At 37.1% G+C, this 20,320-nt stretch overlaps 1 protein-coding gene across 6 annotated transcripts in view; it reads left to right on the top strand.

Moving 5' to 3' along the window:
- Nucleotides 1-17,624, top strand: part of FBXL4 (F-box and leucine rich repeat protein 4) — a 63,569-nt gene extending 45,945 nt beyond the window's left edge. For 5 of the 6 annotated variants that reach the window (XM_054721931.1, XM_008152136.3, XM_054721929.1 and 2 more), the window contains 3 exons: nucleotides 10,681-10,752; nucleotides 13,844-14,156; nucleotides 15,816-17,624. In XM_054721931.1, the coding sequence (XP_054577906.1) occupies nucleotides 10,681-10,752; nucleotides 13,844-14,156; nucleotides 15,816-15,979 (549 nt within the window). In that variant the 3' untranslated portion in view covers nucleotides 15,980-17,624. The remainder of the gene's footprint in view (nucleotides 1-10,680; nucleotides 10,753-13,843; nucleotides 14,157-15,815) is intronic. The other variant, XM_028137644.2, reaches the window with a different exon arrangement.
- Nucleotides 17,625-20,320: the final 2,696 nt, after the last annotated feature.

Genomic DNA, 20,320 nt, shown 5'->3' with positions numbered 1-20,320 from the left:
AGCCATGCTGCAATCAAACTGGCCTCTGGGTCCCTCCCCCACGCCCACAGGGTCTGGGGAACCAGAGCCATGCTGCAATCTGGGAATCTTGGTCCCTACCCCAGGCCTCCAGGCTCCAGGGAACTGGAGCCATGCTGTGATGGGACTGGACCCTATCCGAGGGGTCCCAGATTGTGAGACCGTGCAGGCTGGGCTGAGAGACCCCTCGAGTGCACGAATTTTCGTGTACTGGGCCTCTAGTATTTTATAAGAAATGTATCTTTTAAATTTTTAAAGCTTCTGTTAACACACTTATCTTTTTTCTTCTTTTATTTATTAACTAGAGGCCCGATGCATGAAATTTGTGCAAGAGTAGGCCTTCACAGCCACGGCAGCTGCCTGGATCCCTCCCTCACAGCCATGGAACTGCAGCCCCAGCTTCATCCCAGAAGGACGTCTGGTCTAATTAGCATATTACGCTTTTATTATTATAGATTTATAGATATAATGGTTTGTGTTTACAATCCTTGCTTTCCTGGAGTAATCCCTACATATTTTTAATATAATACGTAGCTAGGTTAATTTCCCAACATTTTGGAGCCAAACTGTTTGGATTTAGATTCTAGTTTTATCACTTACTAACCATGTTCCCTTTTGGATGTTACTTGATCCCCTGTGCTTCAGCTTTCCCTTCTATAAAATGGAGATAATAATAGTATGCATCTGAAAGATTGGTTGTGAGGATTAAATTATTAATACACATAAATTGTCTATAACAGTGTCTGATTCACAGTGAATATTTCTTTTTTTAAAAAGAATAGTTTATTGGTTTTTAGAGAGAGGGTAAGGGAGAAAAGAGAAACATTGATAGGAGATCAAAACATTGATGGGCTGCCTCTTCACACCTCTTACCGGGGACTGAGCTGGCAATCCAGGTGTGTACCCTGACTGGGAATCGAACCAGCAGCCTTTTAGTGCATGGGACGATGCCCGATCGAGGCACACCAGCCAAGGCCATAGTAAATATTCTTTAAGGGTTTACATGTATAAATACTTTTCATCTGCTTCCTGAAATGAGATTGAACTGTGGTTTTCCTTTCCATGTTCTCTTATTAGGTATGGGGATAGGATTGTGACAGCATAGCAAAATGATTTGGGAAACGCCCATATTTTTATCTGATCTCTAATAACTTGAATAAATGGGAATTATCTGTTAGATAAAATTTACCTATAGAACCACCTGGGTTTATAGCTCTTCTTTTTTTTTTTAATTGGCAGATCAGATTAGATACCTTTTTCTAGGCATAGCTTTTTTTCCTAATCCATAGAAGCCTGAAAGTGTGTGAGTACAAGAGCTTCTTTGTAATGCAGCATTCCTGATTTGGGGAAAAATGTTTAGCTAGAATTTAACTGGTGACCTGGTATGGTGGAAAAAAGGCTGATTCTAGTGATGACCCTGCCAGTAACAAGCTTAATGATCTAGATTAAGTCACATTGTCTCTCACATTCCTAGATTCTTTATGTGTAAAACGAGAAAACTGTTGTCCCTGGATGCCAGTGTAAAGATAATGTTAGTCCATGTTTCTATTGGTCTGTAAACAGTGTATTATTGATGTCTAGGTGGTATGTTCTGAAGTGGTTAGGCATGGCCGGCATTAGCAGGTGTGATTACCAATATGAGTGAACATGTAGTAGCAGAGTCCGAATTGCCGTATATGCTGGTAGGTAGGACCTGGCATGCTGATGTGGCTCCTTTGGTGAAATGGGCACTGGGCACAGGGAACTGGGCTTCTCTTACCTATAGATTTCACCAACATGGCTGCTGCATTGACCACTGAGCCTCATGTGTAACTTTGTCAGGAACTGGGGATATATCCCAGTGCTTTATTGCTGCTTTGGTAGTAAGTAAAATAAGAGTAACCTTAAAACAAGTCCCATTGTCACCAACTTTTGGTCCAACATTTTATGGTGTACACGGCCTAGATCATTAAGAGTTTCCTCCCCAGCCCAGCCAACGTGGCTCAGTGGTTGAGCGTCGACCCATGCACCTCATCTTGGCTTTCCACGATTTATATGCTTGGGTAAATCACTTATACTAAGCTAAAAATTTTTTGTCTATTAAATAAAAACACCACACCTTGCCCTTTCACATAGGCTATTGAGAAGACCAAATTAGGTCAAACATGTAAAAAAACAAACCACTCTATACATTAAATGGATTTGTGTAAATGCAAAAATGATAGTATAGAATTTATTCAGTATATTTTTACACAATTATCCTCACCTCCACAAAGTATTCTTATAGATCTTCCTAAATAGGAATATATTTTCTATCATGTGCTAAGAGAGATTTAGGCTTCATTATTTCTTTCACTCTTAGGATTTGTTTCTGGTAAAAGAAATGTTCATTCCTAAATTGTAAACTTCATAATGGGAGGGACCATGTTTGACTGTTTACTTCTTTACAGCTAGTACATAGAACAGTGTCTGTTATTCACGATAGTGTATAGTAGTATATATTTAGCAAACGTGTTTTTCTCATTATTAGATAAGTTATAAGTTTGTCTTTCTACAGTATAACCCAGTGATGGGCAACCTTTTGAGCTTGGTGTGTCAAACTTCGCCAAAAAACTGAGCATAACTCGGGTAGTGTGTCACTTTGAGGAAAAAACATTGTTTCGCAAATGTTTCATCCTCAGGAGCAGCAAATGTTTCATCCTCGGCATGCGGCCGCCTCAGTGGCCGCTTGTCATCAGAAATGGCTACGCGTGTCAGTGCTGACACGTGTGTCATAGGTTCGCCATCACTGGTATAACCACATTTACTAAGCAGATGGGTGGGTAGATCAGCAACTTGAAAAACTTGTAAGAAAATATGTGAACTGTATTTGTTCAGAATTTTTAATCTTAAAAGATAGTGAAATATAGTTCACTGTGGTTTTGTTAATTTACTTCATGAGATCTTTTTCTTTCTTTAGATGTGTCTAAGATTACTGAAAAAATCACTTTTATCAGATAAATAACAATTGTCTTATCAAACAAAACAAAATGTCATCACTAAGTAAGGTATTCATTTGTAGAATTTAGGTAGATGCAGAGCAGTAAATATATGCCTAGTAAAGAATAAGGTACTAGTACATTAAAGAGAGATAAGTGGACTGTCTTTATAAGAAGCCCAATGCATGTTAACAATGTCACAGGTTTGTACTTGGTTTGAGAATGGTCCATGTTGGGAAAACATTTTAGAAGAAATGACCCTAGAGCTGAGATTTAGGCCTTGTTTACTGTGTGATCCCAGAATAATTAGTGAAATGGGTTGGTAAATAGGGTAGTTTCCTTTTTACTGAATTTGGGGATCTTTTAGGGTTGTATAGGCAACACTTTAGGGAAAAGATGGGAACTTAGAGAAGAAAACGACTTTTGTACTTAGTTTCTTCTACTGTCTGTGACAAGGAAGTAATTATAGTAGCGTTAGATGTATAATGATTGGAAGGACTTTGTTTCAATTCCTTTGTTCCTTTACATCTGTATTCACAAGATTCTTATGTATGATAAACATTGATTGCAAGTACTTCTTTAGCCCTACGTGATGGTGTATTTTCATGAGAGGAGTGCTGTAAAATTTAACTCATTAATTAGGAAAAGCTTTTATTTTGAAATAATTGACTTAAAAAATAAAAAACGTTTTATGCAAAAAGTTGCATAAAAAGTAGGTTCCTCTACTATGTGCATTTTTTTTTTTTCCTGAACCACTTGAAAATAAGTAGAAGATATAATTGTCCTTTACCCCTTTGGGGCATATGTCTGCAACCTACATACTCTTTTTTTTTTTTTTAATATATTTTAATGATTTTTTTACAGAGAGGAAGGGAGAGGGATAGAGAGTTAGAAACATCGATGAGAGAGAAACATCGACCAGCTGCCTCCTGCACAACCCCCACCGGGGATGTGCCCGCAACCAAGGTACATGCCCTTGACCAGAATCGAACCCGGGATCCTTCAGTCCACAGACCAACGCTCCATCCACTGAGCCAAACCGGTTTCGGCGCCTACATACTCTTAAATACTGTGTTATGGACTGAATTGTGTTACCCTAATATTCATATATTGAAGTTTTAACTCCTAGTATCTCATAATGTATTGAAGATAAGGTCTTTAAAGAGGTAATTAAGGTTAAGTGAGGTCATTAGTGTAAGCTCTAATCCAGTATGACTGGTGTCTTTATAAGAAGAGGAGAGGAGGACACAGATACACATAGAGGGAAGACCATGTGAAGACTCTGGAAGATGGTCAGTTTCAAGCCAAGAAGTGAGGCCTTAGAAGAAACTAACCCTGCTGACACCTTGATCTCAGACTTCTAGCCTCCAGAATTATGAAAAAATTAATTTCTGTTGCTTAAGCTACATAGCCTGTGGTACTCTGTTCTATCAGCCCTAGCAAACTATTACAACCTGTAAAGGATGGCATAAGAATAACTTTTTAACATACTTCCTAAAAAGTGTCTTTAAGGGAAGTCCTGTGCTTTTTACTAAACCAATGGGGATTAGTGTTAGAAGTTGGAGCCTGTTTAACTTTTCTTTGTTTGGAAAAAAAAAAATCTGGGGTAGGGGTGAGATGGGGCATGACAGGTAACTCAGTAAGAATATCGTTCTGTTGCTTAGCAGCAGACAAGAATACCAAGAGTGTTTTTTTAAAAGTTGGAGTTATAAATGGAACACCTGCATCCAGTTTTGATTGCCTCACTTCAAGAATGATAGAGCATAAATTGAAAGAATCTGAAGAAGTGAAAAAACTGATTACAGGTATTGTGGGGGACTAGTATCTGACAGTAATCCCTAAATGTGGTTTAGCAGCTGTTTACTGGCTGGGACAACAGTTTCAAGGACCCTGCTGCCTTCATCTTCATGAATCAGAAGACAACAAAAGTAGTTGATCTTTACTTCTGTTGGATATCAACACTGCCCTCCTATTTTCTTCTTTCTGTGACAGTTTATTTGGCAGAATGCATATCTATAAATTAAGTAAGTAAAAATGCAAACCACCCTGCCTGTTGATGAAAAGCACCTGGGCTTTCCTATGAAAGACATATAAACTGTCATATTATAAAGTCCTGATTCTGAGTGGGGCAATCTGCGAGGTCCCTAGACAGGGAAGAATAAAGACTGAAAGGGGTTGGAGTTCAAAGAAGTAAATGAAAACATATTTTTAAACAGAACAAGAAAAAATATTTTTAAAATAAACATAAGAAATTATGGACTATAAATAGACTAAAACAGCAAGATAAGTAGGTGTGAAAAAGAACGATTAGAAATCTAGAAAATAAATGGTAGTCATTATAATAAAAAGTAAGTTGATAAATTCTAAATTAGATACAAAAAACTGCTAAGTTGGAAGAGAAGTCTGAGGAATGCACTTAAATTTGTAAAAGCCTTGAATATCAGGCACTGCTGTAAGTAGCTTATATCTTATTTATTTATCTATTGCTGTCTCAGTTGCCCCCAAACTTAGTGATTTAAAAAAAATCCATGTTCACGATCGCACACAATTTCTGTAGGTCAGGAGTCTGGGAGTGTTTGCCTGGGCGGTTTTGGCTCAGGGTTCCCAACAGGGTTGCAGCCTTTTTTGCTGAGGTTGCAGTCATCTCAGGGCTTGGCTGCACCTGAAGAATCAGCTTCTAAGCTCACACATGTGGCTGTTGGCAGAGTTCCTCTTAGAGCTATTGGCCAGAGGCCTCTGTTTCTCTCTTCATGGGCCTCCCTTCTCCTGCCTGAGTGTTCTCACGTCATGACAGCTGGCTTTTCCTAAGTGAGCAATGGTGGAGGCAGCCACAGCCCTCTTATAACTATTAGTTAGAGTTTTCCAGGAAAACAGGAATGAGAGGGAGTGTATGTGTGTATCTTTATTGTAAGAAATTGGCTCATGTGGTTATGGAGGCTGGCAAGTCCCAAGTCCTACACAGTGAGTTGGGAGGCCAGAGACTCATTGTCAGGGGAGACAATGATACAGCTCCAGTGTAAAGGCCTACAGACTGAGACCCAGGAAGCTCTGATGTTTCAGTTTGAGTCTGAAATCGGGAGTAAGGGGATGTCCCAATTTACAGGGAGAATTCTCCCTTGCCTGGGGGAGTGTCAGCCTTTTTGTTCTATTCAGATCTTTGACTGATGGGATGAGGTCCACCAACGTTAGAGAATAATCTGCTTTCCTTGGTATACTGATTAAACATTAATCTCACCCCAAAACACCCTCACAGAAATGGCCGGAATAGTGTTGGACCAAGTATCTGGGCACTCTATGGCCTAGTCAGATTGATACATAGTATTAGCCATCACAGTAACCTAACATACTGTCACTTCTATGTTTTGTTTGTTAGAAGTAAATCACTAAGTCCATCCCACCCACAAAGGGGGAAGAATTACATTTCGACTCTGGGAGGAAGGAGTATAGACCAATCTGTGGGCATATTTTTAACACTACTATAGGCACTGGTACTTGAGAGACTCCAAAATTCATTATTTAATAAGAGTTCCAGAAGAAAAAATGGAGGAAATGTTGGAGAAGCCATATTTGAAGAGAGAATTGTTAAGAATCTTGATTGTTCATGAAAAAGATGTAAGTCTTCAAATAAATGTTCACTCGGGATACCAAACAGAATAAATGAAAATAAATTTTTACCTAGACATATCATGAAATTGCAGAATATAAATGAGAAAGGGACAAGAGCTATCAGAGAGAAAAGACATTACTTACAGAGGAAGATAATTAGACTGACAGTAGACTTCTTATCAAAAATAATGGAGGCTGATAGGTAATGGAGCAAAACTTTCAAAATGATGAAAGAAGATAACTGGAATCCATGTTACGCCTGGCTAACCTTTCATTCAAGATTGAGGAGATATATAAAGGCTCAACATATTATTTAACTTTCTGTGACTCAGATTCCTTATCTATAAATGGGAATAATGATGTGTACCTTATAGGTTATTTTCTGCCATGTAGACTGATATATCCCAAGTGCCAGAATAGTGCTTAACACATAGTAGGTATTCAATAAATATTTATTAAATGAATGAACAGGATGTTGTGAGGATTAATGTATATAGAGAATTTATAGCACCAATCAGAGAAAGACAAATATCACATAATATCACTTATTTGTGGAATCTAATGAACAAATGAATTGACCAACAAAATAAAAGACCTGAAGCAGGGAGGCATGAAACAGACTGACATACCTTGATGTACGGGTGGGGGGACGAGGAGAGATAAACCAAATATATTTATATGCACAACCCATGGACACAGACATTAGGGTGGTAAAGCCCTGGGGACGGGGGGTAGGGGCTGGGCAGAGGGGGGTAAAGGGAGGTAAATGGGAGATATCTGTAATACTGTCAACAATTTAAAGAATATTTTAAGAAAAAGAATTTACAAAAATGCTGACATGTTAATAACTACTCAGTAAATGTTTGTTGTTAAGATTTTACCACTCATGGATGCTCACTAAAAAAACTATTAAAAATAGTTTTCAACAAGAACATTTCAGGAAGAGGGTACCAGATATAATAAATAATTATGACACAGAAATTGATAAAGTGCCAGTAAATTAAATAATGATCATGGGGAAGAAAGAAAAATGAATCCTTCATATTTTTTAAAAGGTAAACTAAAAACTTTAAGGTGATTCTAAAATATGAAAGAGCAAAAGGCTCTTTAGTGTTTTACAGAATTAAGAAAGGGTATTTTCCTTACTAGATTTATAGACTTATTACAAACTATAATAATTAAGACTGAAGTGTCAGCATAGGAAAAGGCAAGTAGACCAGTGAAACACAATGACCCAGAAGTAGTCTTACACATACAAGGGAACTTGATATATGACAGAAAGCATCACAAATCAGTGGATAAGATAGACTCTTCAGAAAATTGAATTGGGACAAGTGGTTATTCCTAAGGAGAAAGCATGAAATTTGGTACCTTACCATGTATAAAAATCAATTTCAGTTGGGTTAAAACCTAAGTGCAAAAAAGAAAAAATTTAAAATTGTCATTCAAAAAATAATAGAACGATATCCTTCTGTGGGCAAAGAGGGACTTTTTCGAAAAGACAACAGAATACACATGTAAAGATTGATGTGACTTATTAAAATTTAAAATTTCATGTCTCAGAAGATTCTATAAACAAAGCAAAAAGACAAGTCTTAGATTTAGGGAAGATATTTGTAATGCATGTAACTGACAAAGATTGGTATTCAGCATAAAAAGAGAATTCCTACAAGTCAAGAAGGAAGAAACAATCTAATGGAAACATCAGTAAAGAATATGATTAAGGAATGGCTGCGGAGGGGGGGAAGGTCAATTGGGGGAAAAGATGACATACGTAAAACTTTAGACACTAAAAAAAAAAAAAGAATATGATTAAACTGTTTACAGAAGAGGAAATATGACTGGCCCATAAACATGAAGATTTTCAAACTCACTAGGAATTATACTAATGCAAATTATACCATTCCATACTCATCAGACAGATAATAAAAAGGATGAGAAGACTATATGTTGGCAGAAATGTGGGGACCCCACACTCTTACACAGCTGGTGGAGTGTCAATTAATACAATCACTCCGGAGTGCTATTTTGGAAAATCTAATAACGTCGGCCATACATAAACACCTGGAAATTCTTCCTCTAGTATGTGCTCTAGTGAAATACTCTTCTATAAATGCACAGGAAGCACTATAAGAATGTTTATTCTAACATTCTTTGTTATGGTAGAACTTGTAAGCAAACTAAACATTCCTTGAGTGAAAGTGTATGCTGTATTATATTTGCATAATGGAATAGTAGACAATTAAAAAGTCAGAACTAAAGCTGTGAGTATCAACATGGACAAATCCCTCACAAACACTGTTAAGGAGGAAGCAGAAGTACATGCATAATAAATGCCGTTTATATAAAAACCATGGAGAACAATATTATATGCTATTTATGGACACATACTGTATAATAAAATTATATAATCTTCAGGCATGTTTTTAAACACTGAATCCTGATAAAGGTTACCTCTGAGGAAGTCTGTGAATGGATGGAGAGATACACAAATAGAGAGAGATAAGCCAAGAAGGCAAAACGGGTGTTTGTTACATGGACTCTATACGTGTCTGTATATTTGAAATTATTTGTAATAAGTAATTTAAAAATACATTACCAAACAAGTTCTATGATGAAGTGTGTGTGTGTGCGCGCGTGTTAATTTAAATTTTCTTACAAGAATATGTGGAATCCTCTCTAAAAATTCTCTAATATGTTCTGGATCTTGCTCATGGGAAAATCTTACAAAGCATCATTGTTGTAAGGATCTGATACTTTAATAAAAACAAACCATGTCATTTCCCCATCTGTTAATAAGTTAAAATAGCTAAGTATTATGGAGAACCTGAAAATTAACTTATCTTCATATATCTCTTCTATTGCCAACATTCTGAGAGCTACATGGGATTGCCTTTTATGTTATAAGTTGTGTTAAAACTTAAGCATGAAATCAATATAAACTTTTTTCTTAAATTTAAAGAAACACCCAACAGTGAACCAGTCTTAAGTCTCGTATCTCTCTAGGGCCGATTATAACTAGGGTTATTTTATTTTTGCCTTACGTTTATTTTATCTGAAATATTTCACTACTTTATTTTCTTATTGAAAATCTTATCTGGGGTCGAACCGATGTTTTGTATTGTCATTGACATATTGGTCATCCTCTCCCCAATTAATATTTTTCAGATTCTGGACACTTGCAACAGATTAAACATAGGTTTTATAGTATCTTAACTTTCTTAGATATGATTTAGTTCAAATGTATAGAAAGAAATTTTGCCACAAAGTTGGAGTAGCCTTTTTCTTCATTTAGAATATAAAAATTAGAAATTTGAATATTTTGCATTGTTTTTTTACAAGTTTTCATGGCAGACATGTCATTAAATGAAGTTATGACTTTAGAAATATTTTAGTTATCAGGATTATGTCACAGTCTAGCATTTCTTTGGCTTTCTTGAGTGATGAGAGTGTTTCATTGTATTGCACAGGATAGATGGGCTGAAATGGCAGGAACATAACTAGAAAGTGCACGTTATATATGTTTCAGTCAGCATGTTGCTAGTGACAGGTGTTCAATGGTTGTTGGGATCCTTGTCAGCGGAGAGAATCCTTTGACATTAAAGTCACCAGCTCAATCCTGATTTCGGGCAACTCTATTGGCAGTTCCATCAGGCTGCTGCTGATCGGTGAATGTCAGAGCTGCCACTGTTCCTCACAGTGTCACCAGCCCACTGTGGGTTTTTTTTATTTGTTTGTTTTTGGAGGGGGAGGTTGTTTAGCTTGTCTTGTTGTTCAGCCTTAACCAGACTTTCAAATTGCTTACGTTTGGGAAATGAAATGAGAGGTCATGGGGAATATAGGTATCTTTAGGGCATGCAAAACCACATGCAGAGTGACAACTTACTTGGAGACTGGTAATGATTACCTTGACTCCCAGCCAATCAATGGTGGGAGCACCTGGGGACTCATTAAATGGCATTTGTGGTGTCTTGTAACCTAGGTTTTGAGCTCTGTTTCAGGAGAAGTAGTGACAGCCTTTAATGTCTAATTGACCTCTTCTCTTTGTTTCACTTTCTTTCACTTTCTGTGTTTGCCTCTGATGTGGTCCCTGGGGCAGCAAACAGCACTGCTCAGCATTTTGAACTTCTGCTCAGAGCTTCAACACCTCAGTTTGGGTAGTTGTGTAATGGTAAGTATTTGAAAATTTGTTATTCTCAGTTGCTCATTCTCTTTTTCTTCCCTTGGGTGAATTTTTTCCTGACTCATTCCACCCCACCCCCACCCACAGCCTTTCTGATTTACAGTTAACTATTGGACCCCACTTTCAAACATTTTTCTTAAAGTGGAGAGTATGTCTTTGAAACGTTGACATTATTTAGCCACGAGAGCAAGAAGGAGAAGTATAGTGTGGCAGAAAGAGTTTGGTTCTGCCTCAAGTCAGATGTTATTTCAGACAAGTTATCTTCTTCTCTGGTTTCTATATAAAATAAATGATCAATCATACCCAAATGTCAGTAGTTGAGTGAGTTTTTCACAAAGCTTAATTAATTTTTTAAGTTCTGAGATTATTTCTGGAAATGTTGATGATAGTAGATTTGTTTTGTGTTTTGTTTGCTTGTTTCACTGGCCTTACTGGGTCAGATAAAAGAGTGGTTATTCTGTGTTGGAACTCAGGTGTTTTTTTGTTTGTTTGTTTGTTTGTTTTTTTACTGGTCCATGAAATCCAAAAGCCTAGGGACTGTATGAGTAGATAGTCTCTACAGTCCTTCCAGATTTAAAATTAGTACTTTAGGGGTCATTGAAAGAGCTCATGGGATGAGTTAAATCTTTTTCATCTAAATTACATGACTTATAAATAATATTGACACTCAAGGGACTATAGAATTCTTTGTTGTGTTTGTGTGGCGTGCATGTATGCTCACATTTCCAGGAAATGCATCTCCCAGTATAGTTGTGAGCAACCCATTCCTCTTCAAGGCAGATTTAGAGGATCCCCAATCATTTCAGTTTTGCATCCACTTACTAGGAAGATCAGAATAAGCAGGATGGTTGCAGGATTCCAGAGCGGTTCCTAGAGTTGGGATCAACAGGGACAGTCACTGACCAAAAAATAGATCCCATTGAACATCTTTTAGAGCTCAGCAGTGGCTTCAGAGATGCCTTAGGGTTTGGCAATGTAGGCTAGAGAGGCCAATTAAAATGACATATTAGTCTCCATGTCCCTGTAGTTTTAAATTCTGGTGATTAGGCCTGATTAAAGCCTAACTATGGGCTCAGGCCCACCCTGGTCTCTGGAAACGGTGTTGTGAGCCCACTAATTCAGCATTAGATTTTCCTCCTATTAATATGTTATACACTATGGCAAATGCTCTTTTAGAAAAATAAGCTACTTTTAAATTAAAGTATGTAATTACTAACAAAATATTGTTACCATTGATATTTGTTGTCAGGAAATTAAATATTAAGGACTTGATATTAAAGTTCAGAAATAAGACTAATATTGCTACTGCTATCCTAATCAAAGTATTTCATGCCTGCCATAGTTCTTACTTCACAGCAGGTCTAGAGTTTACCAGGACAGCAACAGAGATAGCTCTTCGTTGATACTTTAGTACTATGTTTATCTCAGTTTCTTTTCTGTCAATTGACCAAAAGGTCAGTTTGCTATTTTATTTCTGACTATCAAAATAATAGCAATCAGAATCATGGGTTTCAGAAAGTTTTGAATGTTTCTTTCTAAAGAAGCAAATTGGCTGCACCACAGGTCTGTGTTATTCAGGTACACTCGCTGATATGAATAGTTATATCTTCCCCAATTTGTTTCTCGTGGCTTCTGCAGTTGCTAAAGACCAGAGACTATCACCAGTATATCTAGTCCATAAGCCTTAGGTTCTGACTCAAGATATAGCCCTAAATCTGTCTACTTCTCCAGTTTCTCTGTTACTTCCTTAACCCAAACCCGTCATCCCTCCTCTAAGCTAGTGCAGGCTTTTTCACTGGGCCTCCTCCCCCATTCTTACCCACCATAGACCCTCTTTCAGATAGAATAAAGAGGGATTTTTTTTTTGTTTTCATATAAATTATATTTGTTTCTAACCCTCCATTGATTTCCTTAGCACTTAAAATAAAAATCAAATGCTTTCATGGCCTAACGGCCTGGCCCCAGCATAACTCTCTGCCCTCCCAGCCTGTCCTGTCTTTCACTACCCAGGCCCACGCCGATCTCTTTTCTGTTCCTGGAATGCACTGAGCTCACCCTGGAGGTCACAGCAGCACCTCGCCCTCCCTCAGCTAACTCCTGACTCTCCGATTGCTCTCACATCACCCTCTTTTACTACCTTCACACCACTTACCACTCTCTGAATTTATTTTGCTCATTATTTGTATGTCTTTCCCAAAAATGTGAACAGAGTGTTTGTTGGTTCACTGTTGTTCCTAGCATCTGGAGTGGTGCTGGCGAGTAGTAATGGAGAATATGACTAGCAAATAAACAAAAGGAAATTATCTGAGTGTTTGTTATTTTGTTTCCTTTTGACTTCTGGTGACAGTTTTGATACCTGATTATAACAAAATCAAATGAACCTCTTAAAATGTAAGCACCTATTTAAAGAAACATTATTAAAGCACGTAAAGCCCATGAACTTAAATGTTTAATCCTTGGTTAGTAAAGGCTTATCCTGTGATATTGAGCTAAATCATTGGATACCTCCTGTAAATGACAGTGATTAACATACATAATCTAAGTTTTGTGTGTGTTGTATATTCAGTCCCCAAATGTCTACTTTCACCCAAAACTAATATATACTTATTAGTACTATCAGCATATTCACATACTGTTTTAGAGCCTAGTAAAGTGTACACATTTATCAGGGAGATCTTATGTATCTCCCAAAGTTGATTAATTATATCTAAAATATAAGAAGCTAGACCTTGTCATCGAGTAGCAGCAGCAAGATCAAACTGGGAGGCATACAGGAACAGCTCAGAATTCTCAAATTCTTCATGAGAGACTGAGGATTTCAAACTGCTTTGGGATTTCATTCATTAACGTCCTCTGTCTGGAGTTCTTAAATAGATTTTTAATAAGTGATTACTCTTGCTGTCTTATGAAACAGTGGCAGGTCTGTGAGATGAGTGGGCAGATCTATATTAATGAGAATGTGGGTATGTTTACATGGAAGCAAACAATAGGGGATGATTAAGAATGTTTTAACTTGCTCTCTAAACTGTTCGTATTTCTGAGCATAATATGTGAAAGATGGGAATTATTTGACTTCCAGATTGAAGACTATGATGTGATCGCCAGCATGATAGGGGCCAAGTGTAAAAAACTGCGCACCCTGGATCTATGGCGTTGCAAGAACATTACTGAGAATGGGATAGCGGAGCTGGCATCTGGGTGTCCGCTCCTGGAGGAACTTGACCTCGGTTGGTGTCCTACTCTGCAGAGCAGCACTGGGTGCTTTGCCAAACTGGCACGACAGCTCCCAAACTTGCAAAAACTCTTTCTTACGGCCAACAGGTCTGTGTGTGACACAGACATTGAGGAACTGGCATGTAATTGTACCAGATTACGGCAACTGGACATACTAGGTAAGGATGCAATATATCAGTTTGTTTTAAAGCCTTGACATAAGAGCTGATCTCAGACTTTTTGAAAAACAAAACAAAACAAAACAAAAAAACACACACCAAAAAACATAAAATTGGTTACAATAAAAATTTTGTTCTGATAAGACTGCTTGGTTTGCTAGGAAGTGCTCTGGAAGCCTAGGATGGGGACCCTAGCCTAGTTACTTCTTCACTCTCCAACTTCCTTCCCTGGCATTCTTTTAGGAACTTCTAACTTACCAGGAAACTCAGATTGTAATGACCAAGACTGGCAAAGATAAAATAAACATGATCCTAGGTAAAAACAAAGCAAAACAAAAACCACAAAGCCAAGTGTCTTGGTTGACGTTCTCTGGTCTTACATAACAGAAACCTACTCCAGATAGCTTAAGCATAAGAAAAAAATTATTATGAAGATACATGTGTCTCCCTCAGGTCCCATCTCCCTCAGAATCATGCAGTGGTAAATCCAGCTTCAGTAGGAGCTTGCTATGGTCCAACCTCAGGAGGGACTGGAAAACCATCAAAAAGCTGGGAAGCTATTTTCTGTTTTCCCTTCCTTTTTCCCTGCCCCCATCCCTGCCTCTGCAGCTGTATGCACACAGTCTTTTATGTCTGCTTCTCGCTTTGGTTTGCCTTTTTCTTTCGTCTTGCATGTTATCTCTGCTTCTCTAAGTAGACATGGCCAAATATAACAGACCCAACCCAGTTCTCCATGTCTTTAGTTTGAGGGATCTGTGGACACGGAAGGCTTTACTGAATTCCAATGATAAATTTTCAGGAGAATCTATATTGGTTTGGTGAGGGGCCAGTCACAGCCTGGGTAGCAGTGTAGTTGCAGCTTCCACAGCTCATGTCAGGGAGAGGAGGAGAAAGAAGTTCTCAGAAAAAAGGCCTGGGTTAACATTTCAGAAACTGTAATCCCCATCCCAGTAGACGTATTATGTAATATAATTGTGATATTTTCCCCCTAGTAAAGCTGTAGTTAAAGAAAGGCATGTTCCAACAGATGACATCTTATAGCCTAGTAATAATTTAGCTTCCATCTGAATATCCCATAATTACTTCAAATTTAACATGGGCTAACTAGTACTCATCATCTAGCATCTGTCTTCCAGTACTGCCATTTTACACCCACCACTTGCCGTAAAACTTACCAAGTTGTGTTGTAGTTAATAGCCTTCAATCCTGGTCACTGAGTTCCTTGAATCTCCAGTGCTTGAAACAGAAGTTTCTACAGGGTAGTTGCTCAGTAATTGCATTGCATGGAATTAGAGGTTGAATCTAATTGGAGGTTGTAAGCATAGCTGCCATGGATGAAGAAAAAGAGATTCAAATGGTTTTGAAATGGGGTGACAGAAATAGGAAAGTCTGGAGGAGCTGATTAGAAGGGGCAGGAGGTGGGAATGAGGATAGTGGGTAAAGTGTTGACAGGAGATGCCAAATTGTCTGGGAAAATTCAGTGTGTATTTCTTTACAGGACTATTTCTATATGAAGTATTTTAAGAAATGCTTTTAATTTTTAAAAGGCAATTTATTTGAAGTGTATTTTAAACAATCAGTAATAAAGGGACTCTTTATCAGAACATTATATAAATATTCTATTTTAAGTGTTTTATGTGGTTTTGTTTTTTTGAACAGGAACAAGAATGGTAAGTCCAGTGTCCTTAAGAAAACTCCTGGAATCATGCAAAGATCTTTCCCTACTTGATGTGTCCTTCTGCTCTCAGATTGACAATAGAGCTGTGCTCGAGTTCAATGGGAGCTTTCCAAACGTGTTCATAAAAAAGAGCTTTACTCAGTGACTTAATGTATGTTCTATAATAAAATCAGTGTGCTTTTGTGGGGTTATATGATAGAATTGATTTTGTTTTGTTGTGTTGTGTGGTTTTTATAATGGTGGAAATGTCTTAACCTATTAAGACATTTGTAGTTTTAAAGAAAAATATGAAATATTATGAAATATAGATAGGTATTGCCAAATACATATGTTAATTCATGAGAAGAATATGATTCTCATTTAGTATATTTATCACTTGGAAGGCATTGATAGAATTCTATTACATTCCTTCTCCTGATAATTTTCTTTTAGCATGTTATTACATTGCAGATTAATCACTCCCAATTGAAGGTTAGGTTGGGGCTCCTTGATTGCACAACTAAATGGTTATGGGAAATGGAAATTTCCTTTGTACTTGCATCAGAGTCCAAAAAATCCACTTGGACCTATAGTTTGAGCTTAGAAAACCTGATGCAGATTTATGTGAAAACAGAGAGCTCGCTTATTGTCTTACGTTTTGATAGCACAGGAAGTATATAAAGCAGCTTGATGTTACTTCATAATTCAAACAATGTAGTTGTCATCAGAATTACATAAGTATGTTTCATATATAAACACTGTTTAGCTCTACTCCCAGAACTTTCAATTCAGTAGAATTTGTGATTCTAATAAGTAGTCAGTCAGGTGCGGTTGCTGGTGGTGGTGGTCTGAGGGCTCCCTTTTGAGAATCGCGGCTCTAGAACTTTCCTTGAGTCTGGAGGCTTTCCCTGAATCCCAGTGAACCCCACATACAGTGGGGATAACTGTTCTCATTATGCTGAACTGGTTAAATTTTGGGTTGAATTAATAAAAAAGCATTGTCAAGTCTGCGACAAAAGCTAAATTCCGAAGCCCTTTAGTTTTCAGATAGTGGTTGAGGGTATTTCTTCTCCTTCAGAAAAATTTCAATATCAGCTCTGAGCTCAAAAACAATAAAACTACCACTGCTAAGCCAGCAAATTGCTGGGTGACAGTACTAGTTGAATAACACAAGATTGAGTCAAATATATTCCACAAAGTACCTGCTGATAGATAAATAATACATAAATAGCCATGAATTTGAACACTTTATTTTTATAAGCTTTGTAAATTTGACCAACTAAGTCTTCTTTTTGCTCCAAACATATTTTTACCATCACCAGTTCTAACACATCTTAGCAAATTCTACTTCAGATTGTCCTGAAACCATGTTTTCTTAACTTCTTAGAAAATATTCTTGCCTTTAATTGTTCCACACATAGTACTCATGGACACTAACTCTTCAGACACTTCAACCTTGGCATTGACTTATCAAATAAACAACAATCACTAGGTAGTATCAGTAACATCTTTGATTCATCAAGAACCATGGGAAACCACTCAGAATCATTTGATTTGCCTTGTTTGTTTTTATTGATTACATTGATGTTCCCAGTGTTCTCAATTCTTTCAAGCAACTGTTCTTGACAAACAGCTAATAGTCTTAAGCAAGTTTATTTTGGATACATCTCTTCAACTGATGAATCAAAAATAATGTAATGAACTTACCATTGGTGAAAAGGCTTTCTTTGCTTGGCTAACAGATGAGCCACTCCGAAACTTACTTTACAGCTTTATTTTCATTTTTGTAAATAAATTCTGCTGTGATGAGATACCTTGTTTTAATTTTCTAATTTCTCTGGTCACTGCATTCTGTAAATTGAGAATACTTAGTTTGGTAATTCCAGTGTGTGTGTGTGTGTGTGTGTGTGTGTGTGTGTGTGTGTGTGTATTCTTTCAGAACAGCTACAGTGTCACTGCATGTTAAACAATGCTTTGCCATCTAATGCAATAACAAAATAATCCATCGTTCACTGTGCCTTAAACTTAACATGACACTTGAAGTTCTCTCTCTCTCATATTCTGACATTGGTATGCACGGAAAACTTTAAAATGTTGGTATGACAATCTATGTGCCATTCAAAATGCTAGTAGTTATAAACTGCATCACTATAATTTGTAACATGCTAGGCAGCAATGCAAAGCAATGAGAGCACCATGTAGGTCTCTGTTGCAGTTACTCAGCTCTGCCATTGTAGTGTGGAAGCAACCATAGACAATACATACATGAATGCGTGTGGCCAGGGACCAATAAAAGTCTATTTTCTTATGGACACAAAAAATTGAATTTCATATAATTTTCATGTATCACAAAATAATCTTCCTTTGATTTTTTTTTTTTTTTTTTGCCATTAGAAAATGTAAAAAAACATATTTAACGGGCAGACTGGGTTTGGGTTGTGGAGTGAATTTGTAACTCCTGTTCTAAGATATTTTCAAATCAATTAGTAAACCCATGTTTGTCCATTCCTAATTTTATAAACCATGTTCAAACCTGTTCTTAGCCTTTATCTTTCTCATTTTACCATTCAGATTTTAAAATGAAGTACAGTATTTTATTGACTTAGAGAAAACCAAACTTGTTACCATAACGTAAGAGTTTTGACATTTTTATGAGATATATTTGATAATTGTATATATTGTATACATTTATATTAATAATTGTCTATATCAAGGTATACAAATTGATGATTTAATATACATTTACAGTGTGAAATAATAACCACATTCAAGCTAATTAACATTTATCTCTTCAGATAGGTATTACTTTTTTTTTGTAGTGACACTTAAGATCTACCTTCTTAACAAATTTCAGTACAATAAAGTATTGTTAACTATAGCCACATTGTTATGCATTAGGATTCCAGAACTTACTCATCTTACATAACTGAAACTTTGTACCTTTTGATCAACATCTCCCCATGTCCCCCTCCCTCAGTCTCTGGTAACCACCATTATACTCTCTGCTTCTATGCATGTGACTATTTTAGATTCCATATATAATTAAGATCACACTTTGTCTTTCTGTGTCTGGTATATTTCACTTAGCACAATGTTCTCAAGGCTCTTTCATATTGTTGCAAATGTTAGTATTTCCTCCTTTTTAAGGCTGCGTAATAATAATCCATTATAATCTAATCTAATAATAGACAAATATGCAAATTGACCGCACCTTCACTACACCCAAGCCACGCCCACCAGCCAAGCCACGCCCACCAGCCAATCAGGACGAGTATGCAAATTATCCCAACAAAGATGGTGGCTAATTTGCATATCATGACAGCGTTGAAAGAAGCCAAGAGCTGCAGAAGGGAGTAAAGCTTCAAAGAAGCAAGCAAGCGGGGGGCGGGGGGGGGGGCGAGGAGAAGGGAGGAGCGAAGTCAGGGCCGGGGGCGAAGGGAAAAGCAGGCGGGCTTGTGGAGAAGGCGGAGCGGGCGACAAGGGAGGAGCAGAGGTGGGGTAGAGTGCAGCAGGAAATCCTATTGCAGGATTTTTCCTGCAACGGGAACGCTAGTGGTATATATAATGGTATTCACACAGACACATACCATATTTATCCATTCATTTGTTGACTGACATTTAGGTTGTTTACATAACTAAATGTCTGAATGTGGGAGGGTAGATATCTCTTTGAGATCTTAATTTTTTTTATATATATATCTTCCCAAAAGTTTGATTGCTGGGTCATATGGTATTTTCTTTTTAATTTTTTGAGGAACCTCCATAATGTTTTTCATAACGGCTGTACCAGTTTACATTCCCACCAACATTGTACCAGGATTTCCTTAACAAGAGAGAACATACAGACTATCCATTAAAATTGGAAACCAGATGACCCATTGTTACTAGTATTGTCAACTGACTTAGTTTTTTATAATTATTTTATCTTAGCATTTTGGTAAGATAAATAATCTTCCCAGTGGCTAGTAATAGATAAAGACATGCCCCTGACTTCTGTGAGCATAATTACAGGAACCTCTCAATTTAAATTGCTTGAAATACGACCCTAAAAATACACATTTAGACAGTTAATATTCTTCCTTTCCTTTGGAGTGATTAGCTTTGAGCCAATATATAACAAAAAATTGGCAGAAGTATTGTTATTTTTTTGGTGCTTTCCAGGAATTAACTAAATACCAAAAACTCTTATTTGCAAGTGTAATAATACTAACCAGGGAGTCAATAAAAATTACACTTGGTTACCATATACTGTATGTTAATAATGAATGTTTGGCTTTTCATTTTCTACTTGAAGGTATTAAAAGAATACTATTAATGACAGTCATTTTCATTTTCACAGCCATTTACACACATTTATCAGTGCTTCATCTAGTTCCCCAATCCTCTTTAGCACATTTAATATTGGTACTTCAGAAGAGTGTTGGTTTTTTTTTTAGCCACTATGAAAATTTTGTCAGTGACCCTTAACAGAATATTAGCTATTGCCAAAACACTATTTTAGCATCTA

The sequence above is a fragment of the Eptesicus fuscus genome, chromosome 10 (genome assembly GCF_027574615.1).
Source record: "Eptesicus fuscus isolate TK198812 chromosome 10, DD_ASM_mEF_20220401, whole genome shotgun sequence".
Taxonomy (NCBI): Eukaryota; Metazoa; Chordata; class Mammalia; order Chiroptera; family Vespertilionidae; genus Eptesicus; species Eptesicus fuscus.
The sequence above is the reverse complement of the archived record's forward strand: the minus strand, read 5'-3'. Positions and strand labels throughout refer to the sequence as shown.